Raw genomic sequence first — 19,114 nt, 5'->3', positions numbered from 1 at the left:
CGCCTTACAAGTGTACCTCAATCACAAGGTGAGACTGAGAGAGCAAACTGACTTCTCCCTCGACATCTTCACCACATGTAGGCATACAAATCCTCTCTCACAGTCCGGTGGGGTGGGGTGTGGCATCTGTCACCTCTTAATAAACAAACAGGCAATTCTATCTACAAAATTACTGGAGTCTCAGTCTCTTTTCCAAAAATTATTACTGAACCCATAACGCAACAATTATGTTTAAGTCGATCCTGATTTATCCTGATCCTGGATGGAAATGCAAATTTTAGTCATTTAGTTGATGCTCACCTAACACAATCCAAGAATAGTATTCAGACAAGAATAGGAGATTAGATCCCTTCATATTCAGATTTATACTCATTTTCCAGACAAAACAACATCTATTACTGATTTCTTTTTAATTCTAGCTCCCAAATCTGTCTTTATATAAGTCTCATTTCAAATTCTCTGTCTCTGACACTATATCCTCATAAAAATTAACATCCCATATTTTGTTCTCATTATATTTCCTGATTTTGGAATAATAATTCCTAAACTCAGTTTTGTGGTAGCCACACGACCAGGTGCCTTGAAGCTTTCATTGTATTTTCAAAAATCTTATTGTGATTAATTAAAATACAACCTGGCCCCCAAAAAATGAATTAGAAACATATATACATGAAAATGTTCCAATAATAATGTTAAGTTAAAATATAAATAATAAAGCTCCATTTTTCATTTGCAAAATTAAGAAGAAAATTCTACAAAGTTATCTAATTTCAGAAAAAGTTTTGTTAAAGATGCACTTCCAACACTATTTTTGACTGGATAATCAATTCAAAAAGTGACTTGGCAACACAAAGCAAAAGCATATTCCCTAGTAATTTTCTTTCTGGGAATTAAGGAAAAAAGTCCTATGTATGAAGATAGACATCCTACTTTCATTTATGATGATGAAATTCAGAAACAAATATTTATGTGCATTGTGTTAAATCCAATCAATAAATTTTTACAGGGTCATAAAACTGACAAACACTAGACAATGTAATAACTTGAGAAAATGCTTATGATTTCATTTATAATAGAACGGAGATATTAAAATATATGCATTACATGACCACAACTTTTTAAAAAGTATATAAGCAAGAGTAGAAAGAAACATGACAAAATGTTAGTGTGCTTATATTAGCACAATCATCTGACGATAATTTTCAAGAAATCCCTATTCATGTCCTGCTTCTATAGCTTCTGACCCATTCACTCCTCCACTAAAACTGATGCAAACTCCTAATTAAATATCAGACTGTAAAGAGAACATAAGAAAAATTATTGTTTCTCATTTTCTAATTTTGTTCATATTTTCTGAATGAGGCCAGCATGCATTGTATAAGGTAAAAACATAATAATTAGTTGCATGATAACAGTAGTAGCAATAGTAGTAACCATTTATTAAGCATTTACTTTAGAATTTCACCTTTAATTCTCAAAAACAATTTTTTTCTATAAATGTTACTATTCTGATTTTATAAATGAGGAAATTGACACTGGGAGAAATCAGATGACCTACTAAGATCAAGAAGTCAGAAGGGCTATGAAGCCCTGTTGATCTTGTTTGTGACAACATCAGAGAATGAAATGATGTCAAGACAGACAGAAGGCTGCTACTGATAATGCCCAGGGCTCAAAGGTCAGGTTGCCTTGGGTGACTGGCTTTAGGTTCTTGTTCACTTCTTTTCAGAAGTAATTAAAAGATTATATTACATAAAATATTACATATAAAATATTATATATATAAAGTGTTATATATATAATATTATATAAAAAATGTCATATATATATATATATATATGCCATATGATGGTCACAAAAGTGTTGGCTTATGCAGGGTCCAAGGATGAGTAGTAAATGAGATGTAAGAAATATGGGATGTCAGACATAGGGAGGCCAAGGGACCTCTTTTGAATTAGTGGTTTAGTAGAAAAGAACCTTGGCTATCCCCAAAGATAATTTTTAAAGTAATCTTCATTAATACAATTCTTAACACAATTCTGAAATGGAGGAAACTGCCATTTTTACAAAGATTCTTAGCCATTAAAGAATCTCCATAAAAGTCAGAAAATTTTTAAAAAGATAAAACTGTGAGTCATCAGAGACTGGATATAAAACCAGTTTCTACCACAGAAGGGCTACCCTGTTTGTCCTGATGCCACTTCCTTCTAAGGTCACTTTGAAAAGGTGAAGGACCAATGTTGAATGCATGCATTTGACTTTCTCACTGGAAGTTTGACAAATATATGGTGGTTAAGGTATCAAATCAAATGATTTTCAGAGAGAGAAGAAATCATTTAGGAAAATTACATGTGAGAAAAGACAAAATAAGTTAATTAGTAAGTTAATCATGTCTGAACATTAGACCCTGAGCTTGGCAAACATTTGAACAGGGAATTTCCTTTCAACTGCTAATGCTTATACAATAATATATATTAAACATTAAATCAGTTTTAGAGTTTGGTTCAGATATTGGTACTAATTAGTTTTGGCTGATATTGAAGTATTTTGTATGCTCCATTTATAAAAGCACTGTTTGCCCATCTGTTCATAGGTTGAAAGTGATTAAAGGATACTTATTATGGCTGTTGTAAAAGCCAAATACTTTTTAAACTGCAAATATGTGACAAAACCAGTTCAGGCTGCCAAGTTCAGAAATACATTAAAAGAGATCTGTGATGCTTCCCTCCCCCAATTCCTCTTCCAACCTGCATTATCGAAAAGTAAATATCACCGCTTTCCTGATTAGACTACTATGCATGCTTTGTCCAAATGCTTTGCAATTTAGTTATAATTTACACAATTTACTCTGATTTGGATCTTCTGCTACCAAGCTGTGTCGAGGGCTTTCGTTTCCTGTAAGCGCAGCCTTCAAGTAGAAACATGTGATGCCCTCGTGCTTTGAATGTGGGATTTGAAAGCAGCTTGGGTAATGAGGGAAACGGAATTTGTGGCCTACTTTAATCCCCTAAATGAGGTCTATTTAGTTTGAAAACAATGCATTCAATTCAGCATAGTGGTACAGATTTTTTAACATTTATTTATTTATTTTAATTAGGTATATATGACAGCAGAATGCATTATGATTCATTGTACACAGTAATACAGATTTTTAAGAAAAGAGATATGATATGTTTTCACAAAGTTCAACTGTTGGCTCCATATTACTTCATCATTCATTTCCAAATCTTCCCAAGGGTTCAGTATTTCATGTTAGGAAAACCTGTTCATTTTGAAAAATCAGAACAGGGTTCCTGAGACTTTCTAAAATAAGATGCAATCCTCCTGGAGTGGAAGATAATTTGCTTTAATTTAGGCAAATTTTTTAAATAGCTTAAATATCTGAATGAGATGTGTTTCCTTTGGTACTTTCCACTCTATATTTGTACCCCTATCGTTCCTCACAAGGCCTCCCTGCCTCAACCTCCCAAACCAAGCGCCATCCTATTTTTGGCTGTCTCTAGGTCCTCAGCAATCTGTTTAACTAGATCATATTAAAGGATGGAGGTCGATATTCCATTTAAAGTCTCCATGAGTACTTGAATTTCTGGAGAGGGTGCTTTTTACTTATACAGATCCTGAGTTAGAATTTACATTGCAGAAATATGTTTAAGGCTATCAGTATAAGAGAAGAAAAAAAGGTATGTGGAAAGAGGCAGAAAGAGTTCTCCCACCCCATTATGTCATATTTAAGGAAAGATAAAGGTTATTGTTATTGCTGCTACTGGGTTTCAGCTTTCCAACAGATTTTCTTCAAAACACAATAGAAATTTTAAATTCCAAATTCAGTGAGAAAACACAATTATTTATTTCCTCTTAGTATAGATAAACATGCTGAAGGAGCATTGTTTATTATGAATTAAAAAGAAATGATCATTTCACATAATACAAAGGCAAGACCAGAAAGGAAATACTATTTTGGTTCTAACTTGAATTGATTCTGACTTTGTAATCCAGGTAATCTAGGATGAACTTTCAGGGAATTCTCTTTAACCCAAACATGAAGCTCCTTTTTATTATATCTGATGTTTTACTGGTAGGGCACTCAAGAAATTATCCTTAAGACAACTGAAATGACTAGAGTGTTCATGCCCAATGTGTAATGGGAGCTGAATTTTCAGTGGCACAGTGACCAGGCTATCAATTTTTCATCAGCTTATCTGTGGAATAGGGAACATAATGAATAGTCTGCTCTTCCTCCCAGTACAGTCATTTATTTCATTTGGGGTAGCCCTCTGCTTCCAACCCAAACTTTAGTCAGTCATGGCCCAGAGCTCACTCTATCTACCAACTCCCATCCATCTCTCTCATCTTTGCTCAAGGGTGGAATTAATGAAGATTTGGTGCCTATTCAGATTCCTTGTCCTTAGAATAGGGACATCAGATTACAGAACTTCAGATAATGGAAAAAAAATTCCCCTAAGTTGAATCTAAAAACAATTTCCTTTTTAAAAATGTTCTTGGTTATAGATGAACACAATACCTTTATTTTATTTATTTATTTTTATGTGATGCTAAGGATCTAGCTCAGCACCTCACACGTGCTAGGCAAGCGCTCCACCACTGAGCCACTACCCCAGCCCCTAAAAACAAATTCTGATATTATATACGATATTTTATTTCAAGCCATATTTATGTTTTAGGAACTGTCATTTCCAGTGGATCACAGATAATCAAGCTGGAGCACAGAGTGAAGATCACAAGATAGTCAGCCAAACACTATTAGCAAAGCAGGAAATGAGGAGAGATCTTAGAGCACCTTGGAGTAGGTTGGGGAATTTTTGCTCCCCAACCCCAAGTTTCTGTCACCTTAGTAGGGAGGGTTAGGTCTCCCTACCAACCTTCTTTGAGAGTTCCTATAAGAAAAAGTAGTTGCAAATCAGACTTTCCCTGATTGAGACTCCATTCATCCTCCATGTACTACGGGACAGTTTTACTGTGCTGAGCCACAAGAACTTCTGTTCCTCATCTCACTATTCACCTTGCAACTCCTCGGACATTTATATCTGATTTCATATAAGAGTCACACCCACAAGGCTCTCTCCTTGTACTAGACCTAGTCATCCTCTCTACCAGTTTTTCATTTCATGTGGTCAGTTGTTTTCCTTACTCTCTGCTTGTTTCAGGCAGCTTTTCACCATGGCAACTGAAAGACCCGACCAGAACCACTGTAGAGGAGAAAAGGTTCTTTTAGGGGCTCACAGTTTCAGAGGTCTCAGTCCATAAATGACTGGCTCTATTCCTCAGGGCTCAAGGTGAGGCAAGACATCGTGGCAGAAGAGTATGGCAAAGGGAAGCAGCTCACATGATGATCAGGCAGCAGAGAGAGAGAGAGAGAAAGAAAGATTCCACTCACCAGATACAAAATATATACCCCATAGCCACGTCCCCAATTAACTACTTCCTCTAGCCACACCCCACCTGCCTCCAGTTACTACTCAGTTATTCCCATCAAGGATTAATTCACTGATTATGGTAAGGCTCTAACCCAGTAAACCTTCTTGCATTGTCTCACACATGAGCTTTTGGGGGACACCTCACATCCAAGCCATAATATTGCTACATCCTTCAGCAGACCCTAGTAGAATTATGACTTTCCCATGCGTAAGAGTTAGAAAGGAGACTCAAGAATCCTTTAGGATCCAGGACATCTCCTCACTAAGAGAGAAAGCAGAAAACCCTAATTCAGCCAATAGCCAAAGCCAATAAGCTATAAGTCAATTTTAAATGAGAGCTCAGCTATTATAACCTGTTTGTGAGGTGTCCTGTGTCCCACCTGCTAGTCCAGTGCTTTTTTTCCCAGCTCATTGGGCTAGACTAGGAAAGCAAATGGTGCTGACTCTCACCAAAGTCAGTCTGTGGCCACATTCAGAGCTACGGGCTACTGTTTAGGTATGTAGCTCTTCATTAGAAGATGATTAGAAGAAGTAAGACAGCAAACTCCACAATTGGCAAAGCTGAAAATGCTTGGCCATAGTCATAATTAAGGAACAGTAATTTCTGAAGAGGCAGGAGAAAGAAGGCCATCTGAAGGCCAGCAACAGAAATAAGTCAGGAAAGCTGAGAAAATGGAGGACAAGGACAGAAGTCACTAAACACCAGAAAATGATCTCAGGGAAAAGAAATTGATGGCTGAGGTAATTATTTGCTTTAAACTTAGCTACCTTTTTGTCTTATTCACTGAAAGGCAATCCTGAGAAAGGCAGGCTCAGGAGATGGAAGATGTAGCTGTATGGCAGCACTTGACTTGGAGGTCAGCATCGGAGTTTGGAGATGGTAGCCCTGTGTGGAGTGTGGAGATGCAGTTCTCTGGTAGCTATCTTCCAAGCCTTGTTCCTAGCACGAGATCAGGGAGCTGGGGTGTCATCAAGGTGATTGACAATAGGTCTCTACAAACTAGCAGAAAGCATCCACGTTGCACTAGGAATTGACAGCAGGAGTGGAGAGTTGATACTGGACCCCGTCAAATAAATCCTCACATTTGCTCCTCAGAGTGTGGTCTGAGAACCAGCAGATCAGCATCACCTGGGAGTTTATTGGGAATGCAATATTTTAGGATGTATTGATTCTACTGCACCAAAGAATGACTATCAGACTCAGAAGGACAGAATGAATACTGATAGTGGAGAACAGAAGCTCAAGCCAAGGAAGGAGCTCATAAATAAATCGGAAGCTTCTCTTAATTAGTTAAATTTTCTGGGCTCAGGCAAAAAATTTTCCATATTCATCTGTTGATCGGCTGCCTTTGAAAAACCAGAGAATGAATATGATGTGAGAATTCCGAAGAATGGCAAATGTCCTCACTTTCAAAAATGGAAAAACATAAAATTTTCTAAGTACGGTCCAGAGAGTTTAATGTCAGAATTTATTAGCTGTCAGCTGGATGGTGAGTGAGGACTGACAGAATAAAGCGGTGGTGCTAGAAAATGAGCACAAAAAGAATAAGTCATACTATTGTAAGTTCATTTCCTGTAATTTAATTTAATTATAATCTGGTTCTGCTTTGACTACTGCTAGAATAGGAAATGATTTTTTATATGTCTGATTTCAGGAAAGACGTTTTCAACATTCTCATATGATCTTTGTAAAGACAGTTGGGAAATATACAGACTGATTTGGGTTCTTGGGTGATTAGAGGTATAGTATAATTACTGACATAAGGAATATAGGAGAGAAGGCTGGGAAAGGGGGTACATAGTTATTTCACTTTTCAGAGGTAGTTATAGGATACCCCAACAAAGATGCCTTCTTTATAGCTTAAGATAAGAACTATGCATGGCTAGAAGGGAAAGAAAAGTCATTTCAAAAGCAGGGAAGTTATCTAAAAATGCAACCCATGAATTAAACATTTGTTTGTTTGTTTATTTATTTATTTAGAGTATGATGTATAAGATGCTGTTCTAGTATTGAGGGCACACTGGTGAATAAAACAGAAAACTTTCCTGCCCTCATTGAGCTTGTATTCTAGTGAAACAGGTAAACAGTAATCACAGTAAACAAGAGAATTGTAGAGGTTGCGGAGAAGGCAGGATGGTAAAAAAAAAAATAAAGCAGGGTATGGGAGTTAATTAAGGCGGGGTAGAATATGCTATTTTAAATAGTTTGCAATGGTGGGTAGAGGGGTTCTTGAAAAGATATTGTGTTAATTATCAGAGGAAAATGTGACAAGTAGCTAAATCAAAATGTAATAGCCTCATTTCTGGGGTCCTACAAATAGTATGTGTAAATATGTATGAGTGTCTAAACTACGATTTCTATTACCTAATCATATAGACTTCTTTTGATACTTTACATTAAAGATACCATGAAAATAAGCAAAAGTGTAATAAGCATATATAAGGGAGGAAATATATTACTATTCCTCATCTACATATTTACATGAATTATATGAATTTTTGGAATTATAAATTTTTAAAAAGTATGAACTTAAGAATATCAAAATAGTGCACATTACTTCAGAGATGGTCTATTTAAATGCTGACACTTTTTTATCTAGAATTGAAGCAAATGAAATACTAAAAAGGTGAAAAGCTGATGACCAGCCTCAGATCTTAATACTACAAATCAACACAGTAAGTTTTTTTTTCTATGACTTAAGGGTGCATCAATTGATCTATTCTATACTTGAAAATCAGGCATTTTAAAGATGGTTTGGAAGTTGAACAAAAGGAAAAATGATCACTGATAACATTAATCTGCAAAGGATTAACAGCTCATTGCAAAAGGATGTCAAAATAAATAGTATTACATTCATGAAATGCAATAGTTTACCTGAAGAGAAATGAAGACTTTTGTAATACAGTTAGAGGTTCTCAACAAATCAAAATGGAAGATTGTTTATATATAAAGTAAATCTCATACAAAATAAAAGATGAATATCATTTCAATGGTAAACTAAATCATAATCCATGTAGCTCTTGATTCAGTTTTTGCTTAAATATTGATAATGAACTCTAGTTCTCCTTATGTAATCATATAGACTTCTTTTACTGCTTTACACTAAAGATATCATATGAAAATAAGAAAATGTGGAATACGTATAAAGAAGTGAATAAAGAGATTAAAGAGGAAAGGAAGAAATCAGAGGAATCTTTACCTAAATTAAGGCGTATACTATAACCTATAAATCAAGGTTTATACTATAATGTTAAAAAAACTAAAATGGAAGAATGGCATCATTTGACTCCAATTCTTTCAGATATTTTGCTTTGAGTATTTTACTACAAAAATAAAAGTCAGAAAAATGTTCCTTTGGCAATTCTGGTTGAACTGAGACTGACTAGCTTTCTTTGATAAGTTTAACATAAACTTCCTTTTCCTTAAAAGTAGTTGAGGGCTTTCTCAATCATATTTTAATCTTATGGATTTCCAACAATCTTCTGAGTTCCAACAATCTTATGAAGTTCAAAGGATTTCAAAATTCATCATTCACATTGAAATATTAAGGACATGAAGACTTTCACTCAGATATTAAACAATTTCATTTTATAAATGCTCATCTATGAAAATTATTTTCTATAAATGTTGTGCATGTTTGTGTACATAATGAATATTTATATAGCAGAATCATAAACTCAAGGCAAAATGATCATCTTTGTCTTATAAAAATATACAAGTATATATTTCAGAACAAAATCAAATATACATTGTGTGGGTTTTACAACCTAGCGCATTAATCTCCAATATGTGGGATTCTAGCATTATAGTTCTTTGTTTAATAATGCTGTTAATGAAAAGTCTTGTATACAAACAAATGTACGTAGGCAGTATAGCACTTTCTTTTCTTCCCTTTCTGAATACTAAAATGAATATTTTCATTGAAGAAGCAGGAAGATGAACAGCAAAATAAATGTGAACATTTTCCTTTCAGGTTTGAGATGACTGAAGATGAGGACAGAAATAATCAGGACTTTGACTCATCACCATACAAGGCAAAAGATTCCATTCCCTACTGTGAATAGGAGCGGGTGCTCACAGTGGCGGAAATTCAAAACCCTTGCAGCAGCCGCACTTGAAGTCTGCCTAATTTCCCACTCTCACCTTTTAACAGTCAAGTGACTGCCTCCTTAAAAAAACACTGCTGAGTGGGTGAATAAACCAGCCCTATTTGCCAACCGCTGAGGGTTCCCGCAAAGCTGGTGGGTATGTGTAAATTAATTCCATCATCCTTTTATTTCTATAACTGAGAAGAAAGGGGGAAAACAGACTCTCTAGTATTTACTGTAACCCAGCAATAGTAATGTATGTGTGACATATTTTTACCCGTGAAATGCAAAAAGTACTTTAGAAACTGCCCAACACTTTATTGAAGTTGACGGATGACTGATGGAAGGTTATGATATACTCTGCCTCACACAGGCACTAAGGAGACCTCTAGCTGAAAATACATGGAAAATTCCTCTCCAACAAGAAAAATCCTCCAGGCCAAGTTATGGGGGGTCCCAAGATGTGGATTCTAAGGTTTCATGGAATTTTTAGGAAAGAAATGGTATAGTACTTCAAATAAAGAAGAGAATCATAATAATGATTCACTTAAATATTTTCAACAAAGTATGCCCATGTGTATGTGTATATATTAAATATATGCTTGTGTCTTTTACTGATATGTGTGTGTGTGTATGTGTATCTCCAAACACACACAGTTCTATTTTGTTCACTACTCTGTTTTATTTTCACATTTGGTTTTTTTCTTTCTCTCCTTTTTCCATGATTCTATTCTAAGTAAATTTTCAGTTTACATCTTGCAAATAATCATCAGAAAGCCTGTTGAAATTTAAGATACAAGTGGTATAAAAACTGCACAACTAAGAATTTCACTGTACTATGAGTGGAGGGTTGAATTCAAGAACAATTCTGTTCTTTTACTTTGTGACCTTGAAGAAGTCATTTTATCTTTTTGAATCTTACTGTTCTCAATAAGGAAACAGATCAATGGGATCAAGTTATCTCTAAAATTCTCTTCAATCCTCATCCTCTAAAATATTTTAGATATCCCAAGAAAAAGCAGCTATAGATCCCTGCAAAACTTGGCCACAGCTCTTTATGCCTGCAATGACAGATGGTAGACTATATGGAAAAATGTTAACAATTCAGATTAGCTGACTGAGTTTAGGCAAATAACGACAGTACAATAAATTCTCATCTTTGAGGTTGCACAATTATGTAACATTGATAGGGCTGTACTAATTTTAAGTTAGTAACACCAATAAGGAAAAAAACTGTCCCAATCAAACTAACCAAAAAGAATATTTGTAGGCAAAAGACTTAAAGAAGTGGATAAGTTCCTTTTAACACCATTCAATATTTTAGAAATAATTTACATTATTAAAAGTTGTTTTCTTTAAACCACATCTATTTGTGAAAAGGCTCTTGATAACATCCAATGTCCCCAAAATGGGTTATTTAGATTCTCTACTTCTTCTTATGTCAGCTTTGCTATTTTGTCTTTTTTAAAAAAACACCTCTTAGTTGAATGTAATTGGCAAGAAAATTTTCACATCCTGTGATATTTTCCTTCTGATATCTATAGATACACAGTGATGATTTCTCTTTCATGCAAAAATTGGTAATAACATTTTCACTCTTTTTTTAAAGTCAGTTGTGCTATGAGTTTACAAAGTTTATTATTTTTCCAAAGAACTATTTTTATTTTATTAATTGTTTATTGTTTCTCCATTTTCTATTCCATGGCTTTCTGTTCTTTGTAACTCATGTTATACATGCCCTTGAAAAACATGTATATTCCACAGTTGTTGGATATAGTTTCTATAAATGTCAATTAGGTCAAATTAATTGTTTGTCCAAATTTTCTATACATAGACTTTTAATTTGATTCTTTTATTAATAGCTTCTGTTTCTGCACTAGAGCTTTCCTGTTACCATGAATGTCTTCTTAAATTCTTAAACATTTAAAGAAGCTGCTAAGCCAGGAACAATGGCACTTGCCTATAATTCCAGCTATTCAGGAGGCTAAAGCAGGAACACTGTCAGTTCAAAGCCAGTCTGGGCAATTCCCATCTTATTCAGCAAGATCCCATCTTATTAATCAATCAATAAATTAATAAATATAAATAAATATATAGAAATGCTACATTAAAGTCCTAGGCTGATAATTAAAACATCCAGGATATCTTTTTCTTTTGATATAACCAACCAAACCAATTGAAAACTACACAAGTTGCAGCTTTAGGCTGGATTTTTTTTTTAACAGCCTCTTTTGCATGCACAGGTCAGGAGCCAGCCAAGAATTTGAGAAGAGGTCCCCTCCCTCTGTGGCTTTCTCCTTTGTGAGATTCCCTAACCAATTTTCAATCATTTTGGAAATCCTAAATTCAGTCTTCTGATACTTCCTACCAATAATGCTGAGGGATTCTGCTTAATATCTACCCACTTTATACATCTCATCCATTGTATATCCTTTCTTTCAAGAATCAAACAACTTTTCTCCAGCATCTATATGTCGCCATTCCCAAGTGCTTTCAAGTATGCCTTACATTTTCCAACTTATAATCATGTATAAGTAATAAATAAATATATTCCCAGTGAATAAAAAACACAAGTGTGAATCCTGCCCTTTTCAGAAATATCCATCACTATTAACTTCTCGTAATCCCTTCTTTCCATCTCACCGTCCAATCTAAAATCAGTAGATTTTCACAAATTTATCAATAAATTTGGTATATAAAGTACAAACAACCTAAGAATACCCTAGAAGAATCACTGAAAGATGGCAAATAACTTCTAATAATGAACTATGGCATATAACTTCTAATAAACAAAAATCAGATTAAACATGGGCAATAATATTCACATTGCATCAACCCAGATACCATCAGGCTGGGTCTCCTGCCTGATTACCAAAATACTTGGAAGAAAAGTATTATTCTCTTTGCTTAAGTTGAATAAAATGGCAAAAATGAAAAACATCTATCAGAACTTGGGCTCTTAACCACCTAAACCTCTTCAAACCTAGACACTAAAGTCAGCAAGTACATTGACAATGTTAGAAATAAGCCCCTTCACTTACGCTCTTTTTGCTGTCGTATAAAAGATTTACCTGGGTCCTGGCTTTGGTTCTGGAATGATAGGTTTTTGCTCTTTTTTCACAGAAGTTTTCTAGAATAAGGGAAAGAAGAGTGGATATAAGAAGAAAAACTACTTCACTGCCTGTAAAATTTTAAGTCCACTGAAGTTCTGTTATATTACAAAAGGGAGAAAGACTCTATTATAAAATAAACCAAAACATATAAATTTGTAAGTATGCCAAGAGGAGTATGATTGCTAAATGTTCCCCCAGCATCTCTGGCACCCAGAAATACAATTTCTACTGTTTCAGTAAGCAAATATCTTAAAAATCTATTACAGATGATAATTTATTTATTTACTTATTTGTCCTCTGTCTTAAAAAAAAAAGACTTAACAGTTTACAAAAAATAGAGTATTTATGAAAAAAGAAACTAAAAAAATCAGGTATAGGGGAAATATAGATAGAAAAGTAATGACAAATATTTTCTGATATTACTTTATGTGTCAGACAGATTTGGTTCTCAAATTCCTAGCTACCAAACTGTTATAAATGGAACTGCCTTCATCCCAAATCCATGTATCAAAGCCTTAATTCCCTCAATGTGCCTATAATTGTAGAAAAGGTCTTTAACACAGTAAACTTAATGAGGTCAAAAGTGTGGGGCCCTAAACCAGTAAGTTTAATGTCCTTATAAGAGAAAGAGACACCACAGATTAAGACATGCGAAGACACACAAAAAGGGTCACCATCTCCAAGCTATATATAGAGAGATAGGCCTCAAGAAACCAACCCTACTGGCACCTCCATCTTGGACCTCCAGACTCCAGAATTGTAAGAAAATTAATTTCTGTTGGTTAAGTCACTGAACCTGTGGTATTTGGTTAAGACAGCACTGAAAGACTAATATATAAAGTAATGAGGGAAAAAAAACAGTAGTCTAGCATTCACAATGTCAGTAAGAAAAGCCACCTTATTTTTAGTGAAATTTTTTTCCATATGTCATTTAAAAGACTGATACCACGTACTAACTTCAACAGCATCAATCACAATTACACAACAATGTTAAATATGGATCTTTCTTACATAATTGTTCAATACTTATCAATGATAGAAGGAACAATTCAGGAAGACAATTCAGACCTCATAATAAGTGAGCCATTCTCTCTCTGGGCATTTGGTAGGATCCAAAGGTAACATTGATACATAAAGTCATTAATGGATTGTATATCTACTTTATAATGGTCTATGACAATTATTTTACATGCAGTAACTTGAAAAAATAGGGAAGAAAAATTTAAAGTAATCTTGATAAATCAGCAAAAAGGGGGTTGAGGTTGATGCTGAGTTATCTCCCTCAAACTCTATAAGAAATAAGTGACAGAAAGTTTCTTGGTTTTTGATAATATGGCATGCACACAATATCACAAGGACAATGCTTATTCTAGTTCTGCACTGTAAGTTTCAAATGTATATTTGACTAAAGCCAAAAGCATTCCTTTTATAAATTCTTAGAAAATAAAAAGATCAGTGTAAAGATGGAATGTGAAAAAAAAGTTGTGTTTATACTACAAAATATTCAGTATTAACACTGATTATTTTTTAAAAAATATTTTTTAAAATCATAAATATCTCATAGAGCTAAACTTCATTCTTTCTTATAGTGATCTCTCAGACCCCGCGTTAATTGTATATGTTAACTTCCTTTCATAACATTAATTTCTTTAGAGCAAAGATTAAACTTTCTCCCACATTTATATTAGAACACAGGAACCTTGAAATTGGTTTGCATTATCTCAATACTTGTTACATTTAGAATTCCCTGATCATATGATCATATGTTCTTTTTCAAAGAGAACAATCACCCTCAAGAATACTACTGAACTTCTTAAAATTTATGTGCAACACACAGGTGATAATAAAGGATGATACAGGAACTTTTTTTAACTATTGCCCTTCAAGATGTGCCATGACATATTTTATGACCACAAAAATAATAAGGACTTACAGAAATTAATTTTTAACATTTATATCCCATACTTTCACATAAAGTCATGTGTTTGGCTTGGGGAACATTGTCCTTTTGTGATACTACTATTTATAGTTCCCATCTTTGTTTTCTTTTTTTTTCCCAACAACTTCCTTCTTGGCCAAACTAACTAAATTAGCAAGTTCTCCATAATGAAGAATGTCAAATGTGAAGGCTGTTAGTAAAACAGTCTGACAAACATTGTTGAGGATTTCCTTAAGATGTTCTTTTTGATGTCTTCATTTTTTTTGATGATGTCATACTTTCACATTCTCCATCTCTGCATATTTCTTCCTACTTAACATAACTAGAAGCTGTTGTTTGTTGGTCGTTTGGTTTTGGTCTGTTTTGAAAAGTCAATTTCAGTTTTTGTTTTAAGGGGTCAGTCTTAGCCTTATACATACTAATAGATCCAAGTCTCAAGTCCATTCCACCTTGATATTTCAACTCCATTCTCTCTTAAAATCTTTCTCTCCTCTCTCATACCTGCTTGCGACTTCTCTTCAAGTTCCTATTCTCTCCAGGGCAATTCATCTCAGATGTATCCTGAACACTTGGCTACAGATATAAGTCATTAATAATACTCTCCTAGCAACATTTTCAAAACTTTTAACAACCTGAATGGATTTCACTTAAATCAGTTTTCAGACTCTTTCTCCCACATACTTCCCCAAATCCCAGAATAAACCAGTACCAAACTTACTTCTGACAATTCATACAATATTACTACACCTCAGGCTTCTTTTTTAGAAAAACAGCTGTCTAATCCATCAATTCCCATCCTGTTTCAAAATCTTATCTAGATTTTTTTTAACTTTGTGACAATTCCCTCTTAGTCTTAATAATTAAATCCTTGTACTGATTAACCATAGATCTGTAGTCTTCCATCCTGCATATTGATGCTAGAAGTATTTTTATTTGATTACAAGTGTGAAATTTTGGAGTATGTTTGTTATAAAAAGATAATCTATAATTGGCATATTATTCCTCAACACTTTTACCCCCAAATGTGGCCAGGGGCATTTTCTAAGTAGCAAGGAATTTTCATATTTTTAAACTGTCTTGTAACCATACCAGAAGCCTACATAAATATATGGTTCAAGGTAAAATGAAAGGTTTCTGTAAAACTAGGTAACTGTGAAAAGAAAATAATGACTAGCACATGCATATAAAATTAAAATTATACATTAAAACATGTGAAATAAACTGAAAAGATTTTTCTGCCAGGCTGGACTATTAATGCTCGTGTTTGCCTGTGGAAGTCAGTCATGTCACTAGCACCTTCTATGAAACAGCAGTGAGCTGCATTCCTTTTACCACTACTGCTTCTAGTGTGGAAAATGGCATAAACAGAAAAAAAAATGTCAATCATTTGTACACATGGAGAAACAGAAGGCATCAAACACATCTTTCTGGGATTTTTCATAAGTCAATCTCTTTGCATTCTTGAATCTGAGTGTCCCAAAATGCACATAAACCACAGAAGGGTTTTTAAACCATATAAGCAACCCTAGGAAGTTGTGATATTCATGGGAAAAACATATATTCCCCCAAATCTGCTCACAGAGTCAAATCAGCCCCCACTTTGGAAGTGGTCTCAAGTACGATGTTTCCTTGCATGTTTTTTTACGGAGAAGAAGGTGTCCAAAGATAACGTTGGTCATTCTGTAACATCCATGGCCATTCAGACTAAGGGAGACTGCAGATGATGACTCAGCAAAACATCAGTTTTTCATTTCTTTAAACTCCATGAAAAATCAAAACTAGGTTTTTAAGCATAGGCAATACAAAGGCTGAACAGAGGATGAAGGAAAACTGATCCCAACAGAAGAACCCTATGAAGGACTTAAGGATTTATAAAGGATAAGGAGATAGCTACTTCCAGGATATACCAACAAATCATAGCACAATACAAAAATAAATTCTAAAAAAAAAAAAATCGAAATAAAAGATATTTTTAATGTGTGGTCAAGCTGATGGGAAAGTAACAGAATTCCATTCTATCCCCAAATAATCAAATGCTGAATTTACTGTTTTCATGAGTTCCAGCGCCTTTCTTTGCCTTGGGGATTATATGGCAATTCCTGAAGGCCTAGAATCTGGGTTTTTTGTTTTGTTTTTTTATCTCTTTTTAAATTTTTAAAATTTAAATTAAGATTTTTTTTACTGATGCATAAAAACAAAAATCACATATTTATGGGGTATCATGTGATATTTCAATATATGTATACACTATGTAATATACTATGTTCAAATCAAGGCAAACATATCAATCCCCTCAAACATTTATCATTTCTTTATGTTGAAAACATTCTAACTTTTTAAAATATACAGTATATTATCCTTATCTATACTCACCCAACTATGCAATAACTCACCAGAACCTCTAATTATGACTTGTTTCCTGCTGAACAACCTCTACCAATCCTTCCCACCTCCCTAGTCTCCCCAACTACCCATACTACTATTTCTAGAAGATCCATTTTTTGTTTCTGTTTTGTTTTATTTTGTTTTTTAGATTCTATATATAAATGAGATCATATGATATGTGTCTTAGCTTTATTCTGGTTAACTTGGTGATCTCCAATTCAATCCATGTTGTCACAAATGACAGGATTTCATTCCTTTTTATGGATGAATAGTATTCCATTATGTATCCTTTTTTCTTTATTTATTAGTTTGAATGATGTATAAGATCTAAGAACATCTCTCATAAAACCTGGGAAGACAATAACCTCAAAGCATAAATCAGGATTTAAAAACTTCTATGAGAGTGACGGAGCTTGGCTGTGAGACCATATGCTATATAAGCCTTGGCTTTGGGTGGGAATCCCAAGTTAGTACTGCCCTAAAATACCTGGAAAAAAAATAAGTATCAATCATTTTCAGAATGAAGTTGAAAGCTGAAAACTAGGCTTCAAAAAATTCTCACAATAAAATACCAAGAAAAATGAGCTAAAAAATCAGAGGAGTATGAGAAAACATAAAATCAAGGAACCAGAAAAAAAGCAAACTATTCATTCAGAACCTCAAAGATGGCATCCACTGTAATTATTATCAACAGAATATAAGAATGAGCTTCCATTTCTATGATTAGAGAAATATACTGAAGGAATCAAGAAATTATCAGAATTGACCAAGCATATGTGGAAAATGAGCAGGCATTCTAAAAATGAAAACCATAATAATTGAAATTGTAAGCTCAGTGAACAGCAAAAGAAAAGAATAGACACGTATAACAAAGTGACAATAATCTAGAAGATAAAGAGGAAAAAATTCATGACCAAGCAATGAGAGAAAGATGGCAGATCTGAAAGAGGAAAAAGGAAAAGGGCGATCACAAGTAACTGGAAGAAGCACATATTTTTAACTAGAATTTATAAAGAGTTTTAATTAGAGTTTTAAAAGAAAATAATGGAAGAGAGACACCATTTGAAGAGAAAGGCGAGTTTCTGTTTTTATTTTGGAATTGCTGAAATAATTCCAAAGAATTTTCACATTTAGGTAGCCTGACAAAAGCCATTCAGAATAAATAAAAACAGAAGCACACTTACTTCATTATAAAAAAAAAGAAAAAGAAAAACAGAGAAAAGAAGCCCTTTGAAGCAGAGTATAGATACATTACTACAGACAAAAGAGGGCTAACTGGATAAATATCTGCTTTTTCTCAGCAGCTATGGCAGCCAGAAGACAAAAATAACTTAAATATGATAAGAAGGTATGGGAAAAAGAAGAAAAAATAAGTAGACAATCAACTGAAGTTTTCCGCCAACTTATTCTTCCTTAAGGTACTTCCAGGAGGATGTAGATTTAGAAAGAAAATCATCCTACATGTCTGAGATGTAATAAAAAAATAGTGAAGATACTGGTAAACTTGAACAATGCAATTTAAGAAAATAATTGTTTCTAATTTGTGAAAGTTAAAAAAATGAGAAAAAAAACAACTTCTACTGGTTAAGACAATCTACCATTTTTGTATGGGAAGGGAAGAAAGTAAAGATACTTTAACTGAAATGTATGCATTAAAATCAATAGATTGAGCACTTATGAAAAGTAAAAAGAATACATATGCTCAACTAGTAGGAAGAAAAATTAGAATAAGAGGTAGTGGGGCTGGGGATGTGGCTCAAGTGGTAGCCCGCTCGCCTGGCATGCTTGGGGCGCTGGATTCGATCCTCAGCACCACATAAAAATAAAATAAAGATGTTGTGTCCGCCGAAAACTAAAAAATAAACATTAAAAAATTCTCTCTCTCTCTCTCTCTAAAAAAAAGAATAAGAGGTAGGAATAAGAGAGGGAAATAAGTCAATCAATTTGAAACAAAAGGCAAGAAAGGGGAAAATAAAAAAGCACAAAATGAAAGTTACACAAAGCACAAAATAAAATGGAAGAAATGCCCCCAAATACTTTTTTTTTAAAGCACAACAAAAAAGAAATAATGTTGACCCAGGAAAAACTCTTCAACTTTTCTGGTCATTACCAAAATGTGTATTACTAGAATCATAACAAATATGATATTATAT

General features: G+C 34.0%; 1 protein-coding gene across 1 annotated transcript in view; it reads right to left on the bottom strand.

Moving 5' to 3' along the window:
- Window positions 1–19,114, bottom strand: part of Iqcm (IQ motif containing M) — a 320,965-nt gene that overhangs the window by 176,235 nt on the left and 125,616 nt on the right. The window contains exon 9 of the mRNA XM_071614029.1: window positions 12,596–12,654. Within this exon, the coding sequence (XP_071470130.1) occupies window positions 12,596–12,654 (59 nt within the window). The remainder of the gene's footprint in view (window positions 1–12,595; window positions 12,655–19,114) is intronic.

This window comes from Marmota flaviventris, chromosome 7 (assembly GCF_047511675.1).
Source record: "Marmota flaviventris isolate mMarFla1 chromosome 7, mMarFla1.hap1, whole genome shotgun sequence".
In the NCBI taxonomy this organism is placed as follows: domain Eukaryota; kingdom Metazoa; phylum Chordata; class Mammalia; order Rodentia; family Sciuridae; genus Marmota; species Marmota flaviventris.
The sequence above is the reverse complement of the archived record's forward strand: the minus strand, read 5'-3'. Positions and strand labels throughout refer to the sequence as shown.